This window comes from Mustela nivalis, assembly GCF_964662115.1.
Source record: "Mustela nivalis genome assembly, chromosome: 3".
Classification (NCBI taxonomy): domain Eukaryota; kingdom Metazoa; phylum Chordata; class Mammalia; order Carnivora; family Mustelidae; genus Mustela; species Mustela nivalis.
In genome coordinates, this window is record NC_139022.1 from 98,257,356 (window position 1) to 98,277,892 (window position 20,537).

General features: G+C 44.7%; 1 protein-coding gene across 8 annotated transcripts in view; it reads left to right on the forward strand.

The window, feature by feature from the left end:
• Positions 1 to 20,537, forward strand: part of PPP2R2B (protein phosphatase 2 regulatory subunit Bbeta) — a 459,837-nt gene that overhangs the window by 339,371 nt on the left and 99,929 nt on the right. For all 8 annotated transcript variants that reach the window (XM_082726028.1, XM_082726030.1, XM_082726031.1 and 5 more), the window contains 2 exons: positions 1,635 to 1,800; positions 8,097 to 8,209. In XM_082726028.1, the coding sequence (XP_082582154.1) occupies positions 1,635 to 1,800; positions 8,097 to 8,209 (279 nt within the window). The remainder of the gene's footprint in view (positions 1 to 1,634; positions 1,801 to 8,096; positions 8,210 to 20,537) is intronic.

Consider the following 20,537-nt stretch of genomic DNA (forward strand, 5'->3'; position numbering starts at 1 on the left):
ACTGGCTGTCTCCGTAGTATAAGCAGGATATCAGCATTTAAAGTCCTTTTAAAACTGATTTTCAAAAACCTTCTTCTGTTTTAAAAGAAAATCCAATTAGGTCCATAGTGACGATAAAGAAGAACCACAGCCACTATTTAACATAAATTACCCTTGGCAGCACATTGCCCATCTTAATCCGTGCCACGATTTCCGGTAGCTCTTATAGGTTTCACCTGTTTTAATTGACTGACCTCTTTGGGAAGCCTGAGTCAGTAGTAGAAGGGGGACACATATTCCAAGGGGGGATGGTTTTGTTCAATAAAAAAATAGACGATGAAAGGAGCGTACAGTTGGGTGTTCTGCTCTGTGGCGAGACTTGGGGTTGGAATGAGCACAAAGGCTGAGAAGCAAAGCCAGGGAACAACATGGAAGTCAGGCCTGCTTTTGACTTGTGTGAGGCACGTTCTACCCCTGGAGAATTTGCTCCTACGACCCTCAAAATATGCTCAATACAGACCATCAGCACCATCACCCACCAAATTGAGTACATGGAAACTTGGGTTTGGATGTTCAATATCCATCCAGAAATACGATTTTTTTTTTTTTTTAATTGAGCCTTTTCTTCAGAATCCAGCTTCTGCAACACATGTTCAGTAAGACCTGAATTTGAATTCGTGAGCACAGTTTTGCAAAGCCTGAATCTGGAAGCTCTTGGTGATAAGGTCCTAAAACACCTTGAATAAAAACTCCCTCTTCTTTTTTCCCTTCTCCTTTTTCTTTAACACCTTCTTTGTCCTCCTCTCCACCATTCTTCTTACCCTTTCCCCCTTCCACAGATCCTTTCCTTTAAGTTTCATTATAGCATCCTTAATGTAGTTCCCGCTGTGGGCACTGTGCATAAGGGAGCTGGGGGGAAGCAGGGGCGGGTGGGAGGTTGGGAAGAGTCTAACAGTCCTCCCAGGGACTCCGGTGGCATATCGGTATTCATGTCTGTTTTGTCACCCATGTCAGAAGAAAAGGGGAGGAGGGAGAGATGTGATGACCGAAACTGCTGTGTATAAGCTGTGTGACCTTGGAGAGGTCATTTTAGTACCTCTGAGCCTCTCTTGTCCATTTCCCTGCACTGCCAACCTCTCAGAGGTTCTCTGAGGATCTGGTCAGATTTTAAAAGGCCAGCGAAAGGTGCAGATGCCATAGCTTTGGAGTCTTTATGAGGGATTAATAGAGGTATGGACTTGGGTGTGGGGTGGCTCACTCCAAAGGGTGTCCAAGACATCCATTAGGACATAGAAAGAAAAAATTAGAATTTCTAGTGATATGTATTTTTAAATGTTCCTATTTTAATATCTATCCCTCTGTGTATGTTATATATACCATATATTAGTGCAGAAGTTCATGCATATAATTTATAAATAAATAGTTTTATATTGAAGGTCCCAGTGTTGACCAACAGGGGTTCATGATCAAATGCTGGGGAGGCCAGGAAGCTAAGCTAAACTTGTTACCTTGGTTCTGCCCTCATTCGACACTGATGGCCTGCTCATCCCATCCCAGTGACTCTATCCCCCAAAAGAAGGAATTGGTGAATTTGTAGTTGGCTTACGTGATTTCATCTTATGTGTGTGTGTGTGTGTTTTTTCCTCTTCCTACAGAGTAAAAATCAGGTTCATCGTAGGGGTGAATACAATGTTTACAGCACATTCCAGAGCCATGAACCCGAGTTCGATTACCTGAAGAGCTTAGAAATAGAAGAAAAAATCAATAAAATAAGATGGCTCCCTCAGCAGAATGCAGCCTACTTCCTTCTGTCTACTAATGGTACGTGGAGGTGACTTTGCCTGTTTGGTATTTGTAGAGATAAAATCAGCAAACCATGTATTTTAATCTCTCTGGGGCTCAGTTTTTCTTATTACCTTGCAAGCTGTTGAAAAATTTCCAGACTGCGTTTGCAAGATGTCTACCCAAGTACTTGGCCCAGGGTAGGCTCCCAGTACATAGCACTTACCCTTTTCAAAAATAACCAATTTATGACCAAATTATGTGAGAGACCCATTTTCTGTAGCTTTCGCTAATGCAGATGATTTCTAGGTGTTTTTAGAATATGACTTCCTTTCTTAAGATTTACTCAGTGTTCTGCGAAGACATTTCAGAAAAGGAATATGCCATCCCTATGAATTTGGCATACAGAGTAGGAATTATTAATTCCTGAATATATTTGGGGGTTTGTAAAGGAGATGGCCGTGTCTCTCTTACACCATCAAGTTCTTGACCAGGAGCACAGGTCAAGAAGAGAGGGGGCCCTACCCAAGGATAGACCAAGAAGTGATTTCTTTTTCTCTCCCTCCCTCCATACTCTTTCAATACCATTTGTTGTTTTAGGGGGAGTTGATAGAACTAGGTCGGAGAGAGAGAACATAGAGGGTTGGATAGAGATTCGTATTAATATGGTAAACCTTTATACAGTGGAATGACCTACCCTTAAGATTCATTAATACCCCTGCTGAAAGAAGCCATCTATACTCAGAACAGTTCAGAATAAAATCATATGCTAAAGGGTGCTAATTGACTAGCGTAACAATTAAGAAGATTAATGTATAAAAATTGAAAACCCTTTATCAAGCAAATAAGCTGAAGAATGCTTCATTTCATCCTACATGTGAGTCTGCCTCGGAGGAGGAATATACATTTAAATATAAATCAAGAAGCTAGGAATTTGCTTTGTACTGATCCCCAGTACACATGTATGTAATATGATCAGACATATATTAGTGTTCCTGAAGTCAGAAAGGAAACACACCGCAAGATTTATCATGATTAATTTTGGATCGTGCATATTGAGTGTCTTGTAGATTTGCTCCCTTTACCATTTTTCACTTTTACAACAAATTTTATTTAACTCTTCTGAAAAGAGGGGGAGAAGTTTTTAACGTATATGAACCCAAACTCTCTTGATTATAAAGCCAGGGTCCAAGTCTAGACACTCGCACTTCTTTTTTTTTTTTTTTTTTTTAAAGATTTTATTTATTTATTTGGCAGAGAGAGATCACAAGTAGGCAGAGAGGCAGGCAGAGAGAGAGGAGGAAGCAGGCTCCTGGCTGAGCAGAGAGCCCGATGCGGGGCTCGATCCCAGGACTCTGGGATCATGACCTGAGCCGAAGGCAGAGGCTTTAACCAACTGAGCCACCCAGGCGCCCCACACTAGCACTTCTGAAGTAGCCACTTTGAGGCTATCCACGTGGCTTATCTCAACATGACCAGATCTCCACTCATCTGTTTTTCCAGATTCTCAGTAATTTAATTCCTTCCTCAGAACTGTCTGTATTGTTCACTTTACTTTTCTCACCCCTGATTTCTTGAAAGCCACACCACATGAATGTTTCCTCTTTTTTTGTTTGTTTCGCTGGTGAATGCAAAATAGGCTCTGCCTATCCAACCCTTTAGAATAAAAGAGACTTCTGATGATGTTGACTTAATTGTTTCAGGCAGAGGTAAAGTGTCTGATTATCTGCTCTGGCTAGCTGACTTCATATTACGAAATTTACCCTATTGATTATTACTATAGAATCCAAAGACTTATTAACTGCTTTGTTGGGGGGGGAGGGGGATGGAAATCATTGAAATGCAATGAAGATTAATTATATAGCATAATGTTCTGTTAATTGAGTTTTTAAATAGTTTTTTGATTAACAAGGATATTATCTTCCCATTTGGGATGCTATTTCATATGCCAACAGCATCTCAAAATGATTCTTAGAAGAAAAATTCCCATGTTCTTATGTGATTTTCTTTTTTGTACTAATATTGAGGTTGAGAATTCCCCTTAAGCCAAATAGGTTAACATGCAAAAATTAATGAAAGACAATTGGAATTACTGTACAAAAGAGAAAATGAAGATAGATGATAAGATTGTGTTTAAAAGCTGCCACAAGTAATGATAAACTACTCAAAGAGTCAGCCAGAAAAAAGAAAAAGTCATTACTCATAGTAACAGCCACATGTTCCTTACACTTTTTTATCCACAAAGCTTCAAGATACTAAGTCAAGAAAAATTGTGTGATAATAAAGTCGAGAATGACTCCAGGCAACCTAGCCATAGGGAATTGGATTGAATTCGCCATCAATTATCTTTTCTAAAAAAAAAAGTGTGCTTATCTCATTACAGTTGGGTGTAGTTTTTATGTTCTGCTGGCATATATTTTCAACTTTATCATTTTTCATGAAAAATAAAACCAACATTCCATTGTGAATCTAGACTTTGAAATTACTTGCCAGGTGAAAACACATTGCTTTACCTAGCTTTCTCCTTCTGTCTTAATTCTTTTAACGAGAGGGAAAGGTGTACTTGATTTATTCTGCGTGCTACTGAAATAGTATGTGTTCATAAAAAACAAATTAGAAAAAAACAGGGAAGCAAAAGGAAGAAAATACAATGTTTACACCTAGAGAGAACCAGTATTAATGTCTTTTAAAGAAAAAAGCAGAGATGTAGATAAATGGATAAATCTTTTTGCTTCTTAACAAAAATGAGATTAATCTGTAAGCTGTTCTGCAGCAAGATTTTTTTTTTAAGATTTTATGTATTTATTTGACAGAGAGAAATCACAAGTAGATGGAGAGGCAGGCAGAGAGAGAGAGGGAAGCAGGCTCCCTGCTGAGCAGAGAGCCCAATGCGGGACTCGATCCCAGGACCCTGAGATCGTGACCTGAGCCGAAGGCAGCTGCTTAACCCACTGAGCCACCCAGGCGCCCCAAGATTTTTTTTTATTTAATAATATAACACTTAACAGGAATATCTTCCTGGTTGTTAAATATTCTTCTAAAATATCATCACATTTTCAGTGACTGCATAGCATTCCCTTGTATGAGTTTTCCATAATTTACTAATAAATCTCCCTTTATTTGACCTTTAATTATTAACAAATTCTTACTATTTTAAAGTAGATATTTATAGGAGTAGATGTTAGTATGGATAGATATGATTAGGAAAAAAGCATATTATAAACTATGCATAGCACATTACATATATTAAAAAGTGATATAATTGCACACACAAATATAATGAAAGGATGTATACAAAATTTTCCTGATAGTGTTCTTTGTCTAGAGGAATTGAGAGAAACGTTAATTTTTTCTTTTTTCTTTTTTTCACTTTCGGGCTCATTTTCATTTTTTGCAATTATATTTGCCACTTGTGTAATACAAGAAGAAAATGAGAAAATACAAAATCTATATATGCAGTATTGCTATAGGTTTGTACCCCACCCCCAAAAAAAAAATGCAGAGGAAAAAATACAAGTATCTCTGTGAAACATTAACAAGGATTGTCCCTGACCAGAGATTATAGTTGATTCTTTTTTTTTTTTTAAGATTTTATTTATTTATTGGACAGAGAGAGATCACAAGTAGGCAGAAAAGAGAGAGGGGTAGCCTCTCTGCTGAGCAGAAAGCCCGATGTAGGGCTCGATCCCAGGACCCTGAGATTATGACCTGAGCCAAAGGCAGAGAGGCTCAACCCACTGAGCCACCCAGGTGCCCCAGATTATAGTTGACTCTTACTCTTTATGTTCTATCTGTGGCTTCTCTATTTCTCTGTGTGGCAAAGTATTGTTCATAATAAAAACAGAAGAGGAGAATCGCCTTGCAAAGTGGACAGGATATATTCCAAAGCCCAGCAGTAGGAAATATTGGGTGTTAAACATCACTGATTTGTGTTGTTCTGAGTCACAGCTGACCGGTCACTAATCCAGCCACTGTATAAAGCAGGGCTTCTGTTTCATTTTCTCACCCTGAAATGCAGCGCCTGTGGCCACAGGGCATCCAAAGAGTCCAGACTGCAGGCGTATGGACAGGAAGTGCAGAAATTCAACTCTGGGACTGGGGAAGGCTCCCCTGCCTTCTGTCCCAGTACAGGCCAAGGGAGCACACAGTTCAGGGCACACACACCTTACACTTAGCAGCCTGGCCGGGTCTGCCAGCACAGGTGACCAGGTGGAGTCATCCCCAGATAATAGGAAACAGGGGCACTGACCTGTTAAAGTAGCCAAATGGTTGCTGAAAGCCGACTTCGGGATGGGGTGCATTTCAGACCTCTGAGGGCCAGGCCTTTGGCAAGGAGACATGGAGAAGGGGGGTGAGGGGATGATGGAGAAAGGGAACCCTACTAGAGGCTGGGGGAGAGGCGGCTCATCTCCCCACAGTATTGCAGAGGAAAAGGGATGTGCTGACATCACCACAGGATAAAACTGTCACGGTCACAGAGCAACATGTTATTATCAGAGAATAGTTGCCCCCTTTGCAAATTCTAATAACAGCTGCCCTTTGTCAACCGTTGTTAGCAGGCCACCTCTGTGTTCAACACTACATGCCCAGTGTTCCATTTCGTCTTCCTGAGAGCCCCGTGGGGAAGGTGCTGTTTTCCCCAACTGACAAGTAAAGAAACCGAGGCATAGAGAAGTTAGGTGCCTTTATTTATAAGGTTGAAATATTTGGGACATACTTATAGTAAAAAGTCATTTGTTGTTTCTCTGAAGTTCACACTGATTGGGCATTCTGTGCTCTTTTTCCTGATAAACCTGGTGCTCCCATTTGTCACTTGAAGAAACTACACACCTGTTCCGTGGGAATCCCTGTCCTTGGCCATGTGGCTGGCTGGAGGGGGAGCGAGGGTATGGCCCAAGCTTGTCTGGTTCCCAAGCCTACCCCGTGCAGTGCAGGCACAGAGCGAGATACAGAGGAGGAAGGTGTTCGAGTCCCTGCCTCCTACAAGAAAACCTGGAACGCGTACAAGTAATGAATGCAGGACCCGTTCAGGAAAGCCTGCAAAGGCACGTGGCCCACACCTACAATCTGATTGGCCCAAACACATTTTCTTAAGAAATGCGATCGAAAATCTGCAGGTGGGGCGTGCCATCTCCTGCCACCCAGAGCCCTCAGCCCCTCTCACTCGTTCCCACTGCTACCTCACCCCCATACCCACTAGAGATCTTGCCCTGCTTTATTGCTTTGGCGAATGACAGGTGTCCGCCAGTGATGGAAAGTGCTGGAACAGCACACGGGGGAGAAAGGCAGTTTCCAGCTGGGGATTCCAAGGAGACTGCAAGGGGAAAGGAGCTTTTGGATGAATGTTCTTACCATTTGATATCTCTGAGTACTGCTAGCAAGATGCACAGTATAGGCGGTACTCACTCGTTCACGCACCTAATAGTTATTGAACATCCACCGTGTTCCGGGCGCCGTTATACGTGCTAGATGTGTAGTAAAGGACGAGACAGAATCCCTGGCTCCGGCGAGCTTACATTCACATGAGGGAGAAGAAACAAAGCCATTGTCACATAGTTAGTGGCAAGACGAGGCCCTAAAGCCGGAGGAGCAGGCGAAGAGAATGGGGGGGGCATTCTGATGCAGGTTGGCGCAGAAAGGCCCCTCTGGGGGTAGGACATGAACAGAGCAGAGTGAAGGAAAAAGTCACGTGAAGAAGAGGGTCGAGGGCTTTCCAAGAAAAGGCAGAGCTAGTGCAAAGCCCGAAGCAGGAGTGGGGACAACGGGTATGGAGACTGTAGAGAAGCCGTGTGGCAGGATCACAGGGTGAGGGTGGCAGAGGGGCACACGGTGAGACCAGAAAGGGTGAGGAAGTGTGGGTCACGAAGGCTCTTCAGGTCATGGCCGGGACAGTCCTTGCTCGGGTGGGACACGGAAATGGAGGTACCTACCTCTCGGGGTTGTGGTGAGCATTAAATAAATTTTCCATGACAAGTGCTAACAACATAATGACACAGCTAGTTCTGTATATGTGACCGCTCTTGTTCACTGTTTAATAAATATTTTTATTGAAAATAATTTTATTGAATGAACTAAAAGAAAATATAAGCTCCAGATTTTATAGGCCATCGTCAGGAAAACCATTGGTCTAGGCACAATATATGGTTTTGTTCTGAAACATGAGCTCTGCCTCCAGACAGCATGAAGTGATGCCCTGAATCCCTGACGTGACCAGCAGTTCCTTCCGTCCTCACCCCCACCTTCCCCTGCGTCCCCCGCCCCACCCCTCCGCACACACAACTCCCTGACAAGCTGGTTTTCACTGTCATTTGGTTTCCTCTGGCTGCCCTCCACAGATAAAACTGTGAAGCTGTGGAAAGTCAGCGAGCGTGATAAGAGGCCCGAAGGTTACAATCTGAAAGATGAGGAGGGCCGGCTCCGGGATCCCGCCACCATCACGACCTTGAGGGTGAGTCCCCGGGGCAGTTTTGGCCCCTGTCTTTCGCTTCTCTTGGCCACCGGGCACCAAGGAAGGACTCACCGGGGTGGCTATGGGCTGGGTGCTGCTCTCGGTTGCAGCCGTCATGTGTGAGTGAAGGAGACAAAGCAGAGGGAGGAGGAGGAGCACAGGTCTGAGCTCTGATGACTGCAGAAGCGTGTCCTTCCTTTATGCCCCCAGGACTGGCCACGTGGCCACTGTCGTGCCGTACTGTATCCTCAGCCTCTGTCTGCTCTTAGTATCGAAAATGTTCTGAGCGTCTTTTGTACTCAGGGCGCAGGGGATGGGACTAGCCACGTGGCAAGTTGGAATCTTGTGATTCAGAATGTGAACTTGTGAATGTAATGGGCCTGGGTTTGAATTCTGCTCCTCACCAGCATCTCGCGTGATCACTTTAACCCGTTGGAACTTTGGTCACACAAGTTATTTGTAGATTCTCTGTCTATACAGCAAACCTCATACTTGGCTAAAAATGTGCCGCAATTGGAAAGCCCTCCTTCCATGGCCGGTCTTCAATACGTGATCTCGCCTGTTGGTCTAAGTGGCTCCCTCCCTGCCCTCCAGAAGTGCACAGTCTGGTAAAGAACAGATTTGTAGGTCTACTATAAAAATACTTATGGCACAAAATAGAGTAAGATAAATGCAGGGGAGTGTCAGAGCGAGTTTGGTCAATGGAGGAAGAAATTATATTTGGCTCGGGGAGACTAGGAAAGGTCTCTTAGGAAAATGGTGTTAAAAATGGATTTCTAAAAGCAAACTTTTAAGGGAAGGCTCTCTGGATACAGGCTAGAGTGGTTCAGGACTCGGTGGTGAGTGGTTTGGGATGTGTTTAACATGAGAGGTAAAGCAGACACATGCTGAGACCAGCCCTGGCCCTGAGGGGCTTTCAAAACTGTGTCAGATACGTGCTTTCAGATACCAGCTGCTCTACTGAAGACCAAAAACCGAGAAGGCACAGCGCAGCCCATGTGCGGAAAAGAGGTTGTCACTCGAGGTTTAGAAGCAGATACGGGAGCTGAATGATCAGTGTGTGCCCATTAGCTCACTTGTTTATTTGTTCGTTAATTCCTTTGTTCCTCTCTTGATGCAGCAGATGCTTTTTTCTTTAAGATTTTATTTATTTATTTTAGAGAATGTGAGCAGGGGGAAGGGCAGAGGGAGGAGAGAATCTTAAGTAGGCTCCCCGCTAAGTGCAGACCCCAACATGGGGCTCAGTCTCATGACCCTGAGGTTGTGACCTGAGCTGAAACCAAGAGTCAAACACTTAACTGACTGAGCCATCCAGGTACCCCCAGCAGCTGCTTTGTGAACACAGGCTCGTTGCTGGCCACAATGCTAAGCTGTCTGGTGCTTACCCAGTACTCATGGGTACCTGGTCTTCGGTCTTCTGAGCAAATAAACATTGACTGGCTCTGTTTCCTCTTGTCGACCTGTGCCTCCAGCCTGAAGAATGGCCGTGCAAATCTTCCGTATCAGGCTGGCTGATGCTCTAAAGGCTTGGGGGTTTTGCAGAGCCAAGGATAGAGTAGTGAAGAGTCTGGAGACTGAGTCAGTCTGTCCTGGGTCAGAACTGTGGCACCATTGCTTTCCAGCTGGGGACTTTGGCCATATTAATTAAAGTCCTTGTGCCTGCCAAGTCCCCTGTGCATTATGAGGATTCAGTGCTTCCTGGGATTTTTGTGAGAAATCCACGCTGTCTTGTGTGTGCCAAAGTGCTTACCCTTAGAGTGTCTCACTCCCAGAAAGCACTCATTAATGTTTGTCCCCTGCTGTTGGTATGATATTATCTTCATCATTATCATTATCATAGCTGTTATTACTCCCTACTGATATGAGAAAGTTCATATTCTTTTTCTTTTCATGTACTTTTTATACTGTTGTACTCAGCCCACAAGCAAATCACTGATACCTCGTGAAAGGCAGGCAATCTGCTGACTGTCCAAAGGGAATAAGATCATCTTTGGCCCCGTGGAACTTAGCAATCCTGTGGTTGCCACTGGGGGGTTCACACCATGACCTCCTGCCCAGATGTCACCTTGTCTTTGTTTGCTCTATGGACAGACCTTCTCAGATGCCATCTGTAGTTCCTGGTGTCCCTGAGTAATGAACCTGTTCTGTTTCAGTGCTAGGATCCTCAGCTTTTCAAAAGAAGAATGTGGCTTTTTTTTTTCTTTTTCGCAGAAGAGATAGGATTTTGTACCCCTGTGGTTGGAGCTCAGAGATGTGGCCCCTGTGATGAAGAGAAGGCCTGTGTGTATGTTTCCCTTAGAGCAGAGATGTTGAGTCGGGTTCGGTACCCATCAAACATGGAAGGAGGCCTTGAGGTGTGGTTGCAAGTTAGAAAACCCTAATTCTGGTTCTTGCTTTTATCTTAGCAAGCTGTGTGACCCTGGGCCAGCAAATCACATTTCTTCTGTCCAAGCTCAGTTTCCAGGATGCCACACAGAAGACTGAACAGTCTGTGCTCTTGCATCCACCGTGCGAGGTCCAGATTCCCGGGACCTGACCCCAGTGATTTCCCTTCAGCAAAGGGAGGAGAGGGAGGAGATCCAGCGAGATCTACATGTTTCACACAAGCCCGTTGGGGTTGAGACAGGGGTCTGTGGTCACTGGATTTTATCATCTCTAAGACTCCCCTGAACTATCATTTTATATGGGCCTCTGCTACTTTTCAACCATTTCAATCGTCACCACATCAACTTGAGAGACTCATTTGCTATAATAGTGTAAATACCCGTATTTGATTTCACCCCATCTACTTTCCTAGGCTTTCCAGTATCCTACATTTCAGTGTAATCCTCCACACTGCGGCTTTCTTTGGACGAAAATACTGAAAAGGCCAGCCTCCTTTCCATTTTGATCCCAGTAGTAGAAGAAAAAAGACCACAAACAACCCTGACGACCGTAGATTCAGAACAATGACTCCAGAGAATGAGCTGACATGATATTAATCAGACTGTAATTTACTAACATGCTCCTCTCTCGAAATTTGCATTGCCAGCACTGGTGGCGTTTTCCCCCTCCCTGTCTTAGGATTACTTCTTGCTCACTTTTCATACTTTCCAGTTCTGTGTGGGTCTTGAGAGTGAGAACATTTAATAATCCCCGACAGCTAATTAATCCTCACTGAGTAATGAACCTGTTCTGTTTCAGTGCTAGGATCCTCAGCTTTTCAAAGCAAGAATATGGCTTTTTTTTTTTTCTTTTTTCGCAGAAGAGATAGCCTTTTAAATCCAATCACTCATTATCCAGAAAGGCTATGAGAAGCATGCTTCTATGAAAACCATATTGACTGCTAAGTATATAGCATTCAAAGCAATAATCATGATAATTTAATAAAACCTAGTGCTGTGAAGTGCCATTTATATCACCAATGTTTTCTTAACCTAATCCCTTGATTTACCTTCAGAACAGCCGGGGGAGGGCCAGAGAAAATGCTGGTATTTAGTATTTATTGAGCATTTATTATATCCCATGCATTGTGCCGCACACTGTGTCTGCATTAGCTGTCACCCGCGGCAGAGTTTGCTATCAACTACCCATTGTAGAGATTAGGCTCAGAGAGGTTAAGTAATATGCACAGGGTCACATAGAACTAAGAACCAAATCTTGATCTCCTTTGCCATGGACCTGAGCCCTTAAACCTGGTGCAGACTCAGAAAGAGAAGTGACTTGCCCAGTGCCTGCCAACTGGTGATTCCAAGGCTGGGACTAAAAATCAAGAGCTATCACTCTAACACTTGAACACACACTTTGGAGGATTTGAAATGGCTTTCTTCCTCATTAGTACCATTATCATTCCAGATCAGGATGCCTGTCTCTCTCTCTCTCTACCCATTCCACCTTCTCTCCTACCCCCACATTCATATACAGTGGGTTTTCAGATCCTTGACCCCAGCGTGCAGGAGCAATGACCCTGGGGTCTTCAGGAGTTCTGCTTAGCAAGATTCCCCTGGCCTTCCTGTCCAGCTTCCCAATAGCAAGATGTAAGCAGCCCTCAGAGCCCTTTCTAGGCAACAGAAACTCATAGTTGTAGTAACTTCATCAGCCTGGGATGAGAGCTGGGTGGTGAGAAATCACACTTAGCATATTCCTCCCGGCAGGAGGAGCCTGGAGTTATTATTTGCCTCATTATGGTTCTCTGCCAGTGCCCTGGGAACCTAGGCCAGATTGGAATTTGTTTTTTAACCAGTTACAAATGTAGATATCAGAAGGTGTGATCTCCCACGCTGTGACTTGCCAAAAATGAAGGGACTGTGATGAATTCTAGTTTTCTAATGGATTTTACCCAAATATTCCTTGCACCTAATATTAATAGTAATAATAATAATAATAGCCATGTTGATTAGGTGCTTACTCTATCCCAAATGCTGGATTTCCTTAGATCATGTAGTTCTAAAGTAACTCTGCCAGGTAAGTTCTCTTATTCTCTCTGGATCATCCAAAGCCTGCCTTCCTCTGAGAAGCTCTCCTAGAAATTCCCTAGGGAAAATCACACACTGGGGTCTTCCCTTTCACCATCAGTGGCCTTACCCTGCTCCTTCTCACTGGTCTATATCCTTGCCTGAGATGTCATCTGTGTATTTGCTGCTGGCCCTCCACCTCCCCTCCACCTCCGGGAAAGCAGGAGCCACACTGGGTTTTCTTCCCGCAGCCCCAGCACCTAGAACTCGCAGGATGTGGTAGGGACACATATTTGTCAAATGAATGCATTACACAGAAGTGGAAACAGCCTTAGCGAGGGCAAAGATTTTACCCAAGATCTCATGGCTAGCAAATAGAAGAACTGGGATGCGAACCAAATCTTTCCAATTCATTATGATTCCGTTTAGCTTCTGCCTTCTAAGAGGATCTTCATTCATGATCAGAGAGCAGGGGAATTTCATTCTTTGTGTACCTTGGACTTCTTCAGCAGAGCTCTCTTAATGCATGAGCTTTACTTTGGTGGAAGAGGGGGGACGAAGGACTGAGGGCTGCAAAGGCTTTTCTGTCACAGGGTGGGCAGCACACAGTGGGTCCACTCTTTTGGAAAGATGAAATGACCTGCTGTTTTATATATGAGCTGGATGCCGGAGACTGAGTCCGTCTTCCTCTCAGCCTCCAGACACACACACATGACATTCTGGACTAATATTTTTCCATGTTCCATGATGTTTGCAAATGTTGCCTATGGCTCTTTGGACACACGCACAACGCCCTCAAACACCCCCCACCATCACCACCACCTTAAGGGCACCTTGGCCCATTAGCAAGAGCGTTTGCCAGCTCTGAACTGGCAAGGGGTCATTTTGAGGATTGTGGCTAACAGGTCACGGCTTAGTAAGGTTGATTAAACAGACTAGCTCTTTTTTCAAAAGCGATCCTTTCAGTGAAACAGCTAGCGGAACTACCTGAACTGTTTTCTAAAGAACTGATTAAACACACCAGGGGGTTAAGTTAAGCAACTGCTTGTATTCAGCCTTTCCTAGGGACCGGCTCTGGGCTGAGCGTGTGTAATGCATGCTTTACAATTCTTCCTTCATTGCAATCCTGTGACTTGGGCATCATGCCCGTTTTACTGGATGTGTAAACAGAGGCTCAGGGAGGTAAGAAGCACTGGCTTAAGGCCCCCACAGATAATAAATGACAAAGCCAAGAATGGAGCCCAGGTCTCTGTGATTCCAGAGGTCCTGATTTTCCCCATTACTCAGTACTGTGTATTGTGTGGCCCCTGATTGAGACTACAAAGGGGAATGGCATCTGACATGTAGAACTTTTTACTGTATTCTATCCTATTTGGTGAGTGCCTGCTGTGTGTCAGGTATGTACTGCCAAGTGGATCTCCCAAAGATGAGTGAAATGCCCTCCCTTTCCTCAAGAGGAAGGTGGGAACAGGATGCAAGTGCCCGTAACCAAAAATTAATAGAAACGGTGGTTCTTAAATTCAGAATGCCTCATGGGCACCTGGGAGGCTCTGTGAGTACAGTCCCTTCTCTCTAGGGCTTCTGGCATAGAAGGTCTGAGTTGCACCCAGTGAATCTTTGGCCAGACCCCTTCTGGAAAACCCCCAGGTGATTCTGGTGCATGCGGTCCCTGGGCCACTCTTTGAGAAACACTGGAGAGCATAAGGGTCCCGAGACCAGCACAGAAGTTTGCTGTATCAGAGCAAGAACAGAGGGAAAGGAGCTACATGCCTAGCAAGGGGTTTCCAAGATGCATCTTGCAGGATATTTGATCTTTCGTGCTGGGGATCTCATTGGATGCCCCCACAGATCCTGGGAGGCAAGTAGAACATGAACTGGTATTTTCCTCTTTCTAAAGGTACAGATGCAATTATCCCCATTACAAAAGGGGGAAACTGAGGCTCTGAGAAGCAAATATTTGCTGTCTAGACACAACCTTGCACTTTCTCCCTGCCTCTACGGTGCCCATGGACAATGGGTAACCCCAGGTTCGGGGAAGATTACTGGGTGAGTCAGCCCAGCCCAGGTTTTAATTTTGGCTCTTATGCTTTGATGCCCGAGGCCTCTTAGGACACAGATACAGCCTTCCCCTACCCATTTTTAATTTTTCTAGGCTTCATTTTGTGATTTATTGCTGTGCTGGGACTTAATATCCAACCCTTTCACAGTTTCATCTTTCCTTTCCTTATATTTGTTGCAAACAACAATGAAGTGTTTAGCTACCGCAGTGAAAAATCAATCAAGCCTGTTCCATATTCACAGGCTTGCAGTGGCCCCCTGGATTAGATTAACTCCGTGAACGTGTCACTCTGGTGTGGGTAATTTCTCAACCTTCGCTCCGTCCCTCCCCCTCCTGCCCTGGCGGGTGGATATTGAGATTTCCCATTGATTGACTGCCCCAAAAGAGAATGCTGGCATGTGATGTGTGTAACTCAGCGGGACGCACATAGTCTGTGTTTATGAAAATAAATAATAATTTCTGTTATCATTATTGATTGCCATCATTATCTGATTGTATCTGTCTGTGTCATGGGGTTTCGGTTATGGGATCAGAAAGCTCTCCACAGGAACCTCGGGCATGACCCTCCCCGACAAGCCTCTGCATTTTGATGCTTTTCGCCTCGTGGGATGAGTGTTGGGGATGTCTCCGTCCTATTCTTTGGCCAGTGTTTGGTGAAACAATGTTAGCTGTGTTCAATGTGAGGCAAAGGAACTAATTCTGTTGGAATAATAATGGGAGGAGCCCACATTTATTGAGGATTTGCTGTGTTCTAGGGACAGTGTACATATATTGCCTGATTTTATCTTTGAGATAAAGCCTTTACTGAGGGACTGAAATAAATCTCATTTTAGAGATGTGAGAACAGGGGAGCCTGGGTGGCTCAGTCAGTTAAGCGTCTGCCTTCAGCTCAGGTCATGATCCCAGAGTCCTGGGATAGAGCCCCGCATTGGGCTTCCTGCTTAGCAGGGAGCCTGTTTTTCCTTCTGTCTCTGCTGCTCCCCTTGCTTGTGCTCTCTCACTCTCTCTGTCAAATAAATAAGTAAAATCTTTAAAAAAAAAAAAAAAGAGAGAGAGAGAGAGAGAGAGAGATGTGAGACCAGAAGTCAGAGAGGTTACACAATGTGCCTAAGGTCACACAGCTGGTGCATGGTAGTGTTTGGACTGGAATTCATGTTTTTACTATCCTCCCTCTCATATCAAAGAGCATATCTGAGGACGCCTGGGTGGCTCAGTTGGTTAAGCAGCTGCCTTTGGCTCAGGTCATGATCCCGGCGTCCTGGGATCGAGTCCCACATCGGGCTCCTTGCTCCACGGGGAGCCTGCTTGTCCCTCTGACTCTGCCTGCCACTCTGTCTGCCTGTGCTCACTCTCGCTCTCTCTCTCTCTCTGACTAAATAAATAAAATCTTAAAAAAAAAAAAAAAAAGAGAATATCTGGTCTGTTCATCTGAATATACAATGTAAACCATACTGAGTCAGCAGGAACTAGAGGACAGCCTGTCAAGGAAACTGTAGAAGCTGCTTGTGTCTTGGGCACAGGTGAGTTTCCCATGTGGTGTTGGGGGAAGGAGGAGCAGAAAGGATGCCTGGAACTAGGTCATGGTTTACCAAAGCTGGGTGATTATCAGACTCTGGGATGGCTTCAATCGTTCCCAGCTCACTGACTCAGAACGTGCGGGAGCAGAGCTAAGGGACCTTCCCGTACCTCTCAGCTCTATCCCAGTCCTGAAGACCACCTGGATTTGTGAGGCATTGGCACAATGATGACCTGAAGATCCGCTCCAAGGGGAAGGTTCTCTGGTTTCATTGTTAAGTTCTTTCTTTGACTTCTTCCTTCCCCCTACCTCAGGGTACTACATAGAGTAAGCTGAGGGCCACCTTATTATCAAAACGAAGTTGGCGCTAGAGTGAGTGATCTGATTTGGAAGTAAGCTTCCGCAAGCCATCAGAGTTTAGGTTGCATGTGAGTGGTTCTGCCCTTCAAAACTCAAGTTCTTTCCCCATCCTAGTCCTTATGGAATCAGCAGGCAGCCCACCTGATGGCCAGTGTGCCCTGAGAGAGAACTCTTTTGCAGACACTCACTAAATACGTACCGTGTGCCAGACTTTCTGCTGCGTACATTACAAACACCATCTTCTGCAGCCCTGTGGGGGGCGTGCTGTTGTCATCCCCATTTTACAGATGAAGAATTTTACTTCAGAGCTGAAATGACTTACCCACAGGCTATAGCTGCTAAGTGGCAGTCTCATTTTAACCACATTCTCAAGGACTCCGAAGTCTCTGATCGTAACACCATACGGCAGGTCTCCAGGAAAGGGAGCAGGCCACACGTCAGCCATCATCGGTAAGGTGGAAATCACCCCTGTTAATAAAATAGAGTACTATGCCAGCAGTATGTGGCATGATGCCATGTGAACAGTGGACGGTCAGCATTATTCCCTTTCTCCTCTCCCCTCCCCTCTTGTCTGTCACCCGGAGACCAAGAGTTTCAGGAAAAGTCCGATGAATATAATTGTAAAGATTCAAAGCAGTGTGACGTCAGGGGACCAGCGATCCATTGTGCCTGATTTTGAATTTGTGTTTGTACTGACTCCAGAGCTGCCTCAGATTCAGAGTGCATTCTTGGGCTACAAAATATTTTCTTTCATCTGAAAGCTGCCTTTGTTCTGCTGCCTTTCCAGTGTGGTAATCAGATCCAGTGTTAATGTAAATATAAGCAGAATCCTATACCTGGTTTAAGATAAAGGTCACTTTGTCTCTTGCTCTTACCCCCTTTGACGGTGGCCATGGCTTCTTGGATGTGATAGGAACTGGTAAATATAACTTCCCATACATACACTTAATAGCGGTTGGGAAGCTGAGAAGCCCGCTAATATTAGAAAAAGAAAAGAATCCTGTTAGTGAAGAAAATCTTGTTGTTTCCATGGCCTCTGATGCGGTTTATCTTCTCGTCATGAGCCAGGACTGTATTCTAGACTGCAATCTGTTCTCTTCTTGACGTCAGCCATTAACTCGTGTGCGTTTCAGAGGTGTGGTAAGGTTGGCCCGGCCAGGCCGGCTGCTGGCCCTTCCCAGGCCCTGCAAGCAAGGGTCTTGTCCCTGTCTCAAACCTAATCCACACGGACCCAGATGGACTTTTCTCAAAAGAGAGGTTATCAGTATAGTTTCACCCATCTTTTCCTTTCAAGAGCTAGTTCTCTGTATATTTTTACAGTAAGCAGAAAATCCAGGCACAACTGGATGGTTTAAGGAGAAAAGGGCCTCCAATTTCTGAATTTTTTGGTGGAATTACCTGAATTAGGAGTGTGATGAGAAATAGACTGTCCCCAGACCAGGTCCTGGCTCTGAAACGTGAGCTCACTGTTGCTGCGATGAGAGGGGTGAGTCCCATGCCCCGACGTGACTCCTGCTAGGGTCTGCGTGTGCGGGCATGCATGGCCCAAGAAACCTTAGAGCGTTCACAAAGCCAAGAATGGAATTGTCTTTGTCTGTCAGTTAGACCTGCTGAACCAGAGATCAGAAATACTACCAGCTCATGCAAAGAACTAATTTGAAGCCACAGAAGAAATTCTAGGGCTCCTGCTCATTACCCATAAAATTTTTGTAGAAGATAATGAACACAGATGGGTTTCAAATCAAGTTCAGGAGAAGACAGGATCACTTTGATCCTTGTATGTTGCAAACCAGGCTTTACCTGATACATTGATGTAGCATTTTCGATACCTGTCCTTATCTGAGAAAAAGATTTTAACTATTTCCCTAGAGGTTAATGTATGAGAAGGTCCCTTTAGGCGGGGGGGGGGGGGGGGGGGGGGTTGGCTGTGCAAAGGACCTGGTTGGAGGAAGACATTTTATAAGGGTACTTCCATGTTTAGAGGAGATTCTTATTAACAGAAAAAAATATTTAATACTTTGGATTCCTTAGAATGATTGAACTGGAAGGAAAAGAACTTTCTACCTAAGCATGGTAATTTGCTTGAACGGAGGAGAATGGGGTCACACCCTTGTCGTTTGTTGTGATCCAATGGACTTCTGTCCTTTACCAGAAAAATGTTAAAGGCAGTGATAAAAACACACAGGCATTCACTCTCACACCTTTCTTGCTCAAGAGTATATGAGGGAAACCCCCACTTACACACATTTAAACAAATTTATTTACTTCAGGGTTTCTTGGGACCTTGAATATACTGATAGAGGATATCAGACTCCAAAAAAGATACATGACATGCGATATTTTCCACTAAACTTAGCTGACCACGACCAAGGGCATCACATGAAAAGCCCTTTTCTCGGCTCATGGGATCACTTTTCTTTATGACATTCTCCTCAAAATGTGGCCTTTGGCCCAGTGCCAGTCTACAGATAAAATACCAGAATGTGAACCATCCTATCACCCAGCCTCTGCCTTGTTCAGCTGACACTTTTATTTTCCAGACCAGGACTTTCTCAGCGAAGGAAGCGATGCAATGATTCTGTCTTAAGCTCCTTATCTTACCATCGACCATTAACAAACAGCTTGTGGTACTGTTACCTCAAGCTGCACAGCATTCGACCTCACTCGGGGAAATGCTGGCTGAAGAACTGGGTCAAGGAAGAAGGCGTTCACCTGGTGGCATTTTCACTCTGCTCTTCCTGCCTTGCCATCTCAGAATCACATTGATGGGGAAAGATTCTTCACTTTCAAGGTCATTAACATGAACTAAGCACTTAACAGTTCTGGCACAGCTCCAGGCACCTTGCCTACTTCCCCGTTGAAGCTTCACCTGAACTCCAAGAACTTAAGACTGCTCTTGCCAGGGATACCTGGGTGGCTCAGTCTGCTAAGCAATTGACTCTTGGTTTCTACTTAGGGTGTGATTCTCAGGGTTGTGAGTTCGAGCCACGCATCAGGCTCTGCCCTCCACACAGAGTCTGCTTACAATTCCTTCTTACCCTCCCTCTGGTCCTGCCCCCACTTGCTCACACGTGTGCTCCCGCTCTCTCTCTCTCCAAAAACAAATAAAATTTTTTAAAACAAAATGAAAAAACTGTTGTTGCCATTTCAGATGAGGAAACGCTTAACAGTCTGTGCAGGGTTGCTCACTAGCAAGGGACAGAACCAGAGTTCATCCTAGACTCCTCCCTTTTAGCCACCATGGTATCCGGCTTCCCCAAAATCCAGGGTTCTCAACCATCTGAGCCAATGGAGGTTTTATTCACATTGTCAGAAACCTCTTGCAGCAGGAACGCTGCATTAGCTGATCTAGAAACCATCCCTGTTCACAAAAGTCTCCTTCTGTATAACTTAGCATCTCTCTAATCATCATTTATAAAGGGAAGGTTGCACATCCATGGTCCCAGATAGACATGGCTGCCCTCATGGGGCTGACGGTCCATGAGAAACTGGGTGGTTACGCCCCTTTGTCTGATAGCGAAACGCACGGACTTGCATCCTTGCCCGATGCTGTAGTCGGCCCTGCCCGAGCTCCTCAGCATTTGCTTCTCTGCTCTGTGATCCCAGTTCCTTTCATTATTTCAGGGTCCAGAGTTCTGCAACTTTGAATTAAATAAGGACATTGCCTATTGAAAGATTTTATTTATTTGACAGAGATCTCAAGTAGGTGGAGAAGCAGGCAGAGAAAGAGGGGGAAGCAGGCTCACCGCTGAGCAGAGAGCCCTATGAGGGACTCGATCCCAGGACCCTGAGATCATGACCCAAGCCAAAGACAGAGGCTTAACCCACTGAGCCACCCAGATGCCCCATTTAAATGCCAAAATATCTCAACACAAGGGGAGCCAAATTCCTCCAATTATTCCATTGCATTTGCAAACAAGCAGATGTATAGAAACATGTGAGAGCTTGATTTAAAAAAAA